This window comes from Dicentrarchus labrax, unplaced genomic scaffold, assembly GCF_905237075.1.
Source record: "Dicentrarchus labrax unplaced genomic scaffold, dlabrax2021, whole genome shotgun sequence".
NCBI classification, from domain to species: Eukaryota; Metazoa; Chordata; class Actinopteri; family Moronidae; genus Dicentrarchus; species Dicentrarchus labrax.
Window position 1 is genome coordinate 14,943,799 of NW_026136719.1, and position 12,231 is coordinate 14,956,029.

The window sequence follows — 12,231 nt, forward strand, 5'->3', positions numbered from 1 at the left end:
TCCAATTTCAACACAGTCTGTTTGGCAAGCTTCTGTTGCCATAACGACTCCGCCGCGGGTTGCCTTCCTTAGTCATCAGCCTGTGAGCAGCCTATTGTCTGTGGGAGTCTTCCTCAGTCACAGCACAGAAGGACAACAAACAACCACTATGTACATTGTGGTGGAAGACATTCAGCGGAAAAAGCTGCAAACACACGAGTGACAAATCTTTCATTGATACTCAGAGTTACCATAACTTCATAGTATTTGATTCCTGGAGTCTGATTGATCTTGTGTAGGGCAAATACAACCGTTTGCTGAGGATCGGAATGTCCTCTCAGTTGTTTGTGAGACAACCTTCAATTAAAATGTAGTGAGAAGTTAACTTTTATCAGTGGCCATTCTTAGAGTGAACTTTACTGACTTACTACTCACAAAACCCTGACATTTTTTATCAGCTTTCTAATTTCATGCCTGTGCTGAAGTCGTAGCAAGATGTCATACATGCACCAAAAGTCAAAAGTTATCTCCAACATAAACTCAGACTTTACAATGAAAAAAAAAAAATCATTCATATCCGTGTGCTGATATATGCTGTATGCTGCAACGTGATCATGTGCTATGGAGGAATCGGTTCCAATAAGCTTGCTAACAGATGGTCTTATCATTTCCAGTGGCTGAGTCTCATAAGTGTGAATCCAGTAGAAATGAGGAATTAAAAGTGCACTTGCTTCTGTGCTTCATTAAAACATATTTAATTCTATTTAAATTTGCTTTATTGACATGATTATAAGGTTTACAATCTTGTTATAGCAACTCAGAATATAATAAGATAAAACATATACATAATTATATGTTACACAATATGAATATAGTGTATAGATAAAGCCTACTGTACACAACTATATATCGCCTACACGTTATAAGGCAAAAGAAACTTAGTTACTTTTACTGCCCCTTACTGTTGTATTCAAATGTATTTACTGTTTTATGTCCTTATTTTATTTTTACCATTCTCCTCCTTTAGCTATAGTTTTGTGTTTATAGTTTTATGTTTGTTTTTCACTCTCTATAGCACTTTTTCTTTTACTGACCCATAGGGTCCTCTTGCTAAAGAGGGTGAACTGCTCTCATTGGACCACCGTGTGTAAATTGTAGTGCTAAGAAAGGGTAAATATGTGAGTTTTAATAATCACATGTCATTTTTTCTTAATTCCTACAATAATATTTGATTTTCATTCAGTGAAATGAAATCTGACATTTTACAAATAGGTAATAAGCTGGTGCTCATCTCATATCCATTTGGTGAGCTGGCTAAGTCATCAAATCCACAATAAAAATCACCAGTAATATTAGAAGCACCCTTTTTTCGTTCTGCAGCTGTTCAATAACTCACCTCTCTAGGCAGAACAAATAAATGATTATTGATTTAAAAGATTAACACGAGCACATGATTCAATCCTCCCTCCTCTGCACCTGTGTTTTTACATGTTTACCAAATCCAAAAAGGTGACCATTCAAGCATTACAAATGACCACTCCCCCCCCGCCACCCACAAACACACACTCCTGTCCTCCCCATCCCGCTGCAAACCTGGAGGAGAGAGAGCGCAACTACATCACTGCCCCTGCCTCCCTCCTCACAGCGTTGGTCGCCATCCATCCCCTCTCCTCCTCCTGTACCATAACAGATGGTGGGAACAACATTGCATCCACCGGGTACCACAACAATAGACCGCAGCATCCAGTCCAGACGACGCTGGCCTTGCACCATCATGCTCCTTGTGCAGGACTGCGTGAGGCTTTGAGTGCCGTCGTGATTCATTTCACGCGGTACCGCCACCACCAACCACGGCCACGGAGGAACCTTCTTGCGACTGTTTGGGCTCTCCATCGAGCGGGGGAAGATGGCCGCTATGAAAATATTAACAGGCACGGGGCTCTTCTTGGCGTTTTGTGCGCTGGGGCTGCTCGCCATGGCGATTTGCACCGATTATTGGTACGAGACCGACGCGAGGAGACATCGAGAGAGGTGTAAAAACTATGCCAACAAGCGGAACGACCCGGGGTACATTTACATTTCAAACCACAACCTCCCCCTCCAGATGCCTCCAAAGAGCCTGGAGAGGAAAGGTAACAACGGCCCAGATGCTGCTGCTCTCATCAGGGGGAAGCGGCACTTTCTGGCCGCAGCGTCCGCCATGGAGTCTCATTGCAGTCGGCAGTTTAACTCCACCATCTCCGGGCTTTGGAGGAAGTGTCACCGGGAAGGCTTCGACCTGGAGACCGAGGACCTTATTTACAAAGGTAAACAGTCTGGAGGCTGCCTTTTTCCCGTGTGCACTAAGCCGTGAGGCTCAGCGATGAGCTCACACCTAGCCCCGACACAAACACAGGATGGTACCGAGGCCCACACTCCTCCTCATCCTCCTCCTCCTCATATTCATGTGTGTCTGCGTTTTGTTACATTTTAATGTTATAAAACTAGATATTTATTGGGTTGTTCGGTAGAAGCTCTCGTTTCTTTAATGGTGAATTTCGCTGTCCATGGTGCTGAGTGAACCCTCCTCTGGTTGAGTCCCTCTCTGAGAGATAATGGCCGGTCTCCTGCATCTATAAGAGATTAAATAACGTCTTGTAAAGGTTAATGTCATTTAAAAAAAGAAGAAGAAGGGTTTCATGCTGCAAAAGAAGCTGGATCATTGGTTAAATTGTTAGAATTTTGAGCCACAGCCGAGAAACACATTGTATAGATCTCCTCATTGAACAACAATGAGAAGCTGTATTTCAGGCCTCACTCATTTATGCATTAGCCTACCCAGTCCAGAACAAGGTCCTAAACCTGATCAGATCCACAAAGAGGGGAACCTCCCTGTGTAGAAAACATGGGGGGTCACAAGTTCTTGAGATTAAATCAGTGAAAGTAGATGAGCCTTCATACATCAGTATACCTAAAAACAGCCCAAATTATACAATATTGACCATTTTATCCTCCAAGCATTGACTCTGAAAAACTACAACATGATTTGAAATCCAACTATGTCAGACCTGCACCCCTTAATCTACTTAGAAATAATAAATAATGCTGCATTTTTGGTGAAATCTGCAATTTATGGTTCATTTAAAACATTAAATAAAATGAATAACATGAGATAGGGCTCCGGGTTAAAATCATCTACACTATAACACTTTAAGTTCTGCTTTTTAATGTGTATAAAATCAGATTATAACCACACACACAGTGTATGCAATGGCAACACAGTAATGTTTTTGTTTAACTGACTGTACCTCTCGGTCCTACAGGGTTAGATTTGGCATGGACACATTACTCTGATGCAATACCTCTGCAACACATACTACCTTTATGAAGGCTGTTATCTTTTTGTTGTGTTTGTTGACATTGTCTGGGAAGGGTGTTGATTTACTCATTTGGTCATTTTGAAGCTGTGATGTTATTTAACTGGATTGCATACAGACTAAAACATAAAAATATATTACAGGCTTCATGAGTGTCATATCTGTTGAGTAATACAGTATTTGATATTATGTCCACACCTTATACTCAATATGTTCATGTTGAACTACTCAAAAATAATTGTGGTCACATGACTACGATTTCTTAAACTTGCTACTACTAGTTCCTGCACCTCTGGTTTATTCAACATACTGAGCTCCAAGCAGCCAGAATGGAGGTACAGGTTAAGATCTGGCTCAAACTCAAGGAAATGGATCTATTTTCTGGTAGCCACTGAAGTAAAGACTGTATCTAATCTCCTGAACACATGATATTTATCAATTTAAGATCATATGTATTCCTTTTCAATAATTATGTTTAGGGATAATATTGGCGTTGATATGTTTACAATTTGATATCATATATTAACACTGTTATCACATATTATTTATAATCTGCCACAGGGGTTAAAGGGCACAACACATAACTAATAAATGTGTTGTAGAAGTTTAAGACAAACAAAAAAAAACAGCTTTCCTCTGTCATAGAAGATACATTTGCATAACACACGAACTGGTACACCTGTTAAAACACACATAAATTGAACAACATAATATTTTTTTCTGATAAAAATAGCTCCAGAACTATAATGATGCATCCTAGTTGTAATCATGCTCATCAGTTTGAAAGGTGAAGGGTGAAGTTTTAACACGTAAGAGAGATTTCAGATGTCAACAACCAGGCAGTTTTTGTGGGATTCGTTACTTTTCACAGGCAAAATAATAGTTAGTACACATCCTTACAAAACTGTGTTCAGAAAGTAACCTAATTACTGCTAATTGTGAACTTTGATAGTGCACAGATATAAAGGTTTCTGAAGCTCGATGATCACAGTGTTGTGACAGCAGCGATGTCAGGAAAATAATCGTTTCTGTGTTGAACAAATTTTGCTTGTGTATACTCAAGCTCATATATCGTGTTAAATTAACACTCTGAACTATACACAAATGTGTGTGAGTGTTGATCTTTGATTGTTCATAATGCTGGTGAAGTTTGGACTTTAATTCTAGCAGTCAGTTTAACACTTAAAGGCCTTTCACGCCCACACAGGTGTTTTCAATCATCTTGGCTAATAAGACTGCCACTCTGTATAAAGGTGAACGCTGGGAATTACATGAAGTCACCAAACTCAATGTACCAATAAGAATTATAAAGCTGTAGGAACAACACATCTGTGCTTGATTGACATCTCCCTGACTCTCCAGGCAGATGTCAATCAAGCACAGTTCTGAGAAGATATCTAATCAGGCAAAATAATCAAATTCTCCTGTGTGGATTCGGTGTGCAGGACATTTAAAGTTTTACTAGGTAGCCACAATTTTGTCAGTTAAAACACAGTTTCTTATGAAAGTGGAAGTTATGTTTTCCTTCACGTGAGATGTAAAGTTGTGCTTCTTTCTGCTTGCCTTGCATCTTGGTATCGGAAGCTAAAGTCTTAATAAAAACAGTGATGCTTTTTAGATGTGATATACTGATGCCGTGTTAACAGTAAAAGTTATGTTTCACACATCTGTGTAATGTGTGAGTTTTAGATGTACAACAAAATACTACAAATGCCTTAACCAGGTAGCAAGCTGTGATTTGGTTTATACATACCACATCTTTCCATCTGGAAAACATTAGATATTTGGACTAAAATGCCACTTTGATATAGGGACATCTTTCTTCAAAAGGTGCCTCTATAAAGAACATTCAAATCAAGAAGATCACTAACTCTGATTCTCAAAAGGAAAGAGTCAAAATCATTTTAACCAAGTTTGACAAAAGTTATGGGAATTGTGTATAATTGTATTGAACTCCCATTACGAAAAGAAGGCTGTGTTTCTAACCTGTGCAAAGTACGCATATGCAAAGTGCTGTAGAAATAACCTTGTTCTTCCATAAGATGTGACATTAAGGGATGATTTGTTGCTGTATGTCTTTACATATCAAGTAGGAGCTGGACTCCATTATTTGTTGTGTTTCAAACGTCTTAAAGTTCAGAATTCACCGGACTGTGAATGCTTATTTTGAATGCAATTTATTGCACTGACCATCAAGTCAATGTGAAGAGATTCACTTAAAATGGGAGCAATTAAGGTTCTTTATGCAGCCGTCAGTAGAATTATACCATATTCCATATTGTTTCCTATTCCCCCTTAATAACAATGTAGGAGTGGTTGGGAACACAAGGTTAATAAGACCATCTCAGTAAATTAAAACTCAGTGAGGGTATAAAATAAATATGAGGCTTTTCTATCATGTATATTATTTCATAATCCCACAAGTGGGGCAGTGGTTCAGAATGAGATTTTTACTTCATTTTCTTTTTTGTCACCTCTCTCTACTTGTGTTAAAGATATTTGTGCTCCAGTTTTAATTGTCTCCATCATTTTCTTTTTGCCAGGAATGATTCAAAGATGTACCCCGGTCAAGTATCACTACTCTTCGTCCATCCTACCACGAAATTTACCCATCAACATCACAAAGACCATACGACAGGATGAGTGGCATGCACTCCGTAAGTCTAAACGTGTTTGTCTGTCTTTGTGGAGTTGTTCGGACTTGATGGGCGTGCCTCAAAGCACAATTCTGGGCCCTGTCTTATTTTCATTGTACATGTTTCTCCTAGGTCACATTTCTTGCTCTACCACAGAGATTCTGAGATATTTTGGAAAGTTTAGGATAAGTCAAAGCAGTTTTTCTGTCTTGATTTGACCATTTCAAAGATATTTATAAAATGCAGTCTTCACAGCCCGGACTAGTGAAGTAAACTCATGTCATTATGTCCCTGCGCTGTCATTCTCTTTAAACCGTTACAAATCTGTCTTTCATCTACAGTTGCAGCAGTCACGTTTTAATCCTAATCTAGCACAAGAGTTAATTTTACCATAATGCTAACCGCTTACTTACTTGTTAAATTCTGAATTGTTATAAGATTTTACTCATCATTTTCAAGGCACAGCTGCCCCTCAGTCCTGAATATATTTCTGACCTTATAAGCCCTATAAGTCTCATGACCAGAGGTTATCAGGCCATCACTATTAGGGAGCCACTGGTTGTAGACTGGCTTATCTGAGGACATTAGGTCAGACAGATCTGTGTCTTCTTTTAAATCTCTCCTTAAAACAGTTGTATTTCTTACATGATATCCTTGTTCAAAGAGAGAGAGCGAGAAGGAGCTGTTTGACCTTTGATTGCATCAGTATTGCTTTGAACATGATATACCAAACCATTATCTAAACTATTAGATTATGTATTATTATATTAGATGTTCTTATTCTTATTTATACATACCTATACTTTATACTCTAGATATCTCTATACTTATTACTGGTCATATAATTAGCATCCATTAGTGTATCCTCTATTGTAGCTTGTCGAGGTGAAGCTTTTAATTACAGGGCTTTTATTTTATTTTATTTTTTTTCCTATGAACTGTTATTTGATACTAACTATAGGCTGAATAGAAACAACTAGTACACTTCTGATTAATTCATTTAATGGTTATCATAATATAGACAGTCTTTTAATAAGTGACCAGTAGGTCAGCTGAATATGCAAACATTTCAGCATTCTAATAAAAAAAAAAAAAGAGATTGAATATTAACTTGGGTTTAACTAGAGATTTTCTTTCAAAGTTGCTCCTATTTCCTCGTATTTTCACTTACCAGTTACAGTATGGACACGTCATGAAATTAGAATAATATTTATTACTTTTTGGTTATTTGTTGATTTGTTGGATCACACTTTTTCTGATTGACAATACAGTTAAAATAATAATACAATCATTTTCAAATTACCTAGTTGATCGAAAACATTGATTGTTGTCAATTGAATGATTGCCTTTATTTAAAGTAAAGTAAAGACAGTATTTTTTATTTTCCTCTAAGTGTTTTAAGCATACTGTGATCATTAATTACCAGTTTAAACAACAGTCTTCATTTTCACTGTTAACTTGGTGACGTTTTCACCTCTGTTTGCAGATTTAAGGAGAATGACGGCTGGCTTTGTGGGCATGGCCGTGTCCATCATCCTTTTTGGCTGGATCATCGGAGTGCTGGGATGCTGCCAGCAGCATGACCTCATGCAATATGTAGCTGGGCTACTCTTTCTCATGGGAGGTACTGTGAGAGCACATATGTCCCCATCCACACACTTACAACAAAATCCAATTTTATTCCATTTCCATATTTATTTGGTGACAGCTGAAAGCATATTTGGGTTAACATGTGATAGTAGATCAATGTCCTGCAGTAACACGATTCCTGTCCTGCAGTAAGATGCACAGCACATGTAGGAATTTCATGATCAAACTGGAACCATTTTAAATCACTGCTTGTCTCTTCTGCTCACACAGGAACATGCTGCATCATCTCTTTGTGCACATGTGTGGCAGGAATCAACTTTGAGTTATCCCGCTACCCCCGCTACATGTACGGCCTCCCTGAGGACATTAGCCATGGCTATGGCTGGTCCATGTTTTGTGCCTGGGGGGGCCTCGGTCTCACATTGCTGGCTGGTTTCCTCTGCACCTTGGCCCCCTCCCTGAGCACACCCGCTCGCACAACAACCCACAAGCCGAGGCAGGAGAATGGAACCGTGTGACAGAGGCGTCGTGAAGCGACTGACCCAGTGGATGCACAAACCACACCCTTCCTTGATGTTTAACTCTGAAAAAGTTTTTGTCTAATCACCATCACACACCACCCTCGACATCTCCATCCCCTTTCAGTGTTCAGTGTGCCTGAGAAGGAGCAAAGTAATGACAAACTTCACACACCTAATCTCGAAAATCCCTGAGGGACCTCCAGGAACACCAAGAGTAAACCCACAGTATGTCTGGGGCATGGCTCTCATAGCACAAATAAGACATTTTTTTTGGTTCAGATGTTTGACATGCTGACTTTATGGCGATTTTTGGTGACTGTTTTCTCTGAAGAGAATTTGTCTTAAAATGGTGCTCTCCTAAATACATAAAGCCACAAAACACTCCCACACAGCACAGACACACACACCAGCACATGCTTTCCCACACACGCTCGATTACTCCGGATGAATCATGGGAGAAATCCTCCAAAAGGAGCAAACATCAAGTCAGAGCATCACGTCAGCATTCCTCTTTCAGTCGAGTGATGTGTGCTGTGTTATTGTTCGTAATGAAAAAAAAAAAAATATCTGGCGTTGACTGCCCATTGCTTATCTTTAGTGTAGCACACTAACTGATATCAAACATGAGCCCCGGGGTAACGTCTGCAGCCTCTGCAGAGCACAAAATGCATCTAGCAGTGTGGTCAGTACGATAAAATACACAGAAGTAAATTTGCATCGAAAAAGCAAATTGTTTGATGCTTCTTTAAAGATTCTGTATGTACAAATGCGTCTCTATGTAGATCCAAATCATTGTTTGTGTAAAGTAGATTTTGAATAAGAATGTTTGTTTTCTGTTTGTTTAGAGGTAATGGTGGCTGACAGTATGGAGTGGATAAAGATTTACAGGATGGTGCTGGGAGCATAAATCCATTACTGGATTCAGCAACATATAAAGGTATTTTGTGGTACCAAACTGACAGACCCAACCCGGTTGTCATAACCTAACAAGAAACCAAACTGTGGAGGAAGTATTTGATTGCTTCATTGTTTACCCTCAATATCGGTCAGCCTTTTTGCGTAATTTTTGCGCAAGCAAATTAAGCAATTTAAGCAAAACAAATTTCAGTGAGCCTGCTGAACACAAAAGCACAAGCTGCCTTCCAAATCTTCACCTAATACAGTAACATAGTGACATTACACATTGTTAGAGGGCAATCATGTCTTGACTAAAATCTGGCTCCTTAACAGCTGAAACAATGAAATACGCAGAATATGGATGATAATTTACGTAAAGGACATCATAGTCCCACAATGCAGTTCACAATGGAAATGGAGGAGCTGTTCTCCCTGATAATTATTCCTAAAATATATGAACATGGGTGCAGTGGCAAAACAAAGCCAAAAATAAAAACTAAACAAATGTAGTAATAAATGCATAACACATGATTGATTTTAAAGTTTCAGATTGAAAGTTACATTGTGGAACACATCTTGTATCGATAAATAAAATACTAATTTGTTGTTTTCTGACTTACAAAATGGTACATCGTATATTATGTAGTATGCAATAGCAACGTGGGAATGATTCCATTTTTCATTAGTCACCTTTGTGATTTAATCATTGGATTAAAAAAAAACTCTGGTGTTGAAAAAAGCACAAATAGTAATTTATAAAGGCTCTAGACTGCAGAGATGTATGTTAAAAGCCGTATTCCAAATACACGCTGTACGCTCATATTGTGTTTTAATCTTGATGCATTCACACATGGAAAATTACAAAATGAAATATACTCCATACTACAGTACTTACATTAAAATGCATTGCATTAAAACAAAAAAAAAGAAAAAAAGAAAACTGAAGAAGAAATAAAGTAATAAATTATTTGAATAATGTTTTTGATTTAACATTGGCGTGATAGTTCAAATCAAGGAATGGGAATAGTTGGATTTATGTGACACCTTGAATTGTGTCATTAGTACAAATCAGTAAAATACCATTTCTTTGTACTAAAGTTGTACACATTATACATCAGTATGTAGTATGGGATGGTGCCACGTGAAAGGTTTTGAAAACAGTGTGTTGCAGGTAGGACTTAAGCTTGTTCAATGGAAAAGGAGAAACAATTTTCTTGGTGACACTGATAATAACACAGCAGCCAGTTTTCCGTTACACAAATATAATTGCTTTCCCCAGTCATTACAACTAATTTATTTTAAAATTTCAGCTTACTACAACGTCATGATACGAGAATATAACAGCCATGTGTGATGAAGTTTTTATAAATGTTGATTGGAGGAGATGAGTCATGAGATATTCAGCTATGTCAAATAACTTTCTTAGAAAAAAAAGGTGTTATAATGTGTATTGATAACACTGTGTGTGATGTTCAGTCCTTTCACCATCACCATTAACCTCCTCATGAGGCTACCACTTTTCAGAAGTTGAGGAAATTAACTGAGGCATGATTGAAAACTGTATCTTCAGTGTCTTGTTGAATCTTTGCACTTTGCTGGGTCTCATAAAAGTCTGTGAACCTGAAGTCTGAACAGGTGGAGTTATACATTATATGTTTGCAAGGCCACATATGGGAGCAAAAGATGATCAGAGCATGTAATAAGCACCCTGTTGTGTCTTACAAAGAGTTTGGGTTTATACCATGTTGTGTGTTTAGGGTCTGTCAGTCTAGGCTCTTATTGTGAAAATATTTATGCCAGAAACAAACAAGGACATGCCATAAATATAAAAACATTTATATCTATGGTCATTACACTGAAAATGAGTCAGTGTATTCTCTGATGTCCTGCGACTCACAGAATGCTGTTTGGTGTTTTGGTTTTATAAAGTTTTAATTTCACACCCAAACTGATACGCAGTAATGTAAGTATTACTGTAAGCAGTAATGTATAAGTACATGGTGCAAGTATAATGTGTTGTTAGGACTGAAGCACAATTGCACACGACTCTTACAAGTTTTTTGTGTATTATAGGTGGGAAAATCTGACTTTTCCAGTGCTGATGTGCCACCACTGCACATCTGCAGGACTGTCAAAACAGTATTACAAGCAAAAACTTTAAAGCACATATTTACCCCCCGACATCTCAAACAGTAAATTCCAAGCACGCCAACACATAACAACGTCTGTCTTTCAAAGCTAAGATTTTGTCATTGATTGGATTGAGTTTCAATACAGAAGAACAGTAGCACACAGTAGCAAGATTTACAAAACATTAAGAACAATGTACTTTACAGAACGAATGAGGTCAGCAGAGTGTAACAATGAATTTGAAATTGTTGTAAAAACCCTCTCAAGTGGCAACTTCCTGTGTTTCATGAGGAACTTAGAAATGTACTCTGTGCAATGAGGGATGCCCTGTGAAAACGCCACCGTTTAGAGTGGCACTTGTTTTAGTAGCACAGCTATTATTTTCTACAAGTCATTTTTACTGGTTCAATCCACTGCAGATGTTATGTGGGGACTAAAAAGACATTACAGTCTTGCATGATCTCATTACAGTTAGTTTCTTTCAATATATTAAAACTTGTGTCCATTTTTAATTAATTTATTTTACTGAAATAAAATATGTAATTACTAATGTCTGGTGACCTTCAGTGTTTGTGTTTGTGTCTGAATTCTACAGTTTTGCTCTCCAAAGTTGCTCAGTTGTCTGAGAATCTTTCCCATTAATGTTTTTTTGATTCGAAACATTGAATAAGTGACTATCCGGATCCTGCTGACGAGGCAGCAATGTGTTTTGCACTGTTGTATCTGTAGGCATGAGGTAGTTTATGGAATTGAGACTGAAAAACAGATTTCCAGTCCAACTAAGAGATGAATGTCCAAGAGAGGCGAGACACGATCTTAACAGCAGTGTTGACAGCACCCTCCTCCAACAAGCATGGAGGCGAGGCTTGGCCTTTTGTCACTTAGGACATGGTGCCATCTAGAGGGGGGACTTGATGTTTTGTGTCTTTGCCTTTTTAAGGCTGAGGTGATAAAATCACTGCCACAGGCAAATAATGTAAAAGTAAATGAGAAACAAGAAATAATCCTGTTTTGCATTCATTGTGTGATACAGAATACTAAATAAATGATCAATTATGATATATACTCTTAAAACAGGAGCTGTAATTTAGGCAGCATGTGCAAGATTTTCTCTTAATCCAA

The 12,231-nt window shown here is 38.1% G+C and overlaps 1 protein-coding gene across 1 annotated transcript; it reads left to right on the plus strand.

The window, feature by feature from the left end:
- Window positions 1-1,570: 1,570 nt before the first annotated feature.
- Window positions 1,571-11,659, plus strand: tmem276b (transmembrane protein 276b). The gene is made up of 4 exons (XM_051379139.1): window positions 1,571-2,285; window positions 5,879-5,992; window positions 7,458-7,595; window positions 7,832-11,659. The coding sequence occupies exons 1-4, from the start codon at window positions 1,886-1,888 to the stop codon at window positions 8,077-8,079; spliced, it is 900 nt and encodes a 299-aa protein (XP_051235099.1). The 5' UTR covers window positions 1,571-1,885; the 3' UTR covers window positions 8,080-11,659.
- Window positions 11,660-12,231: the final 572 nt, after the last annotated feature.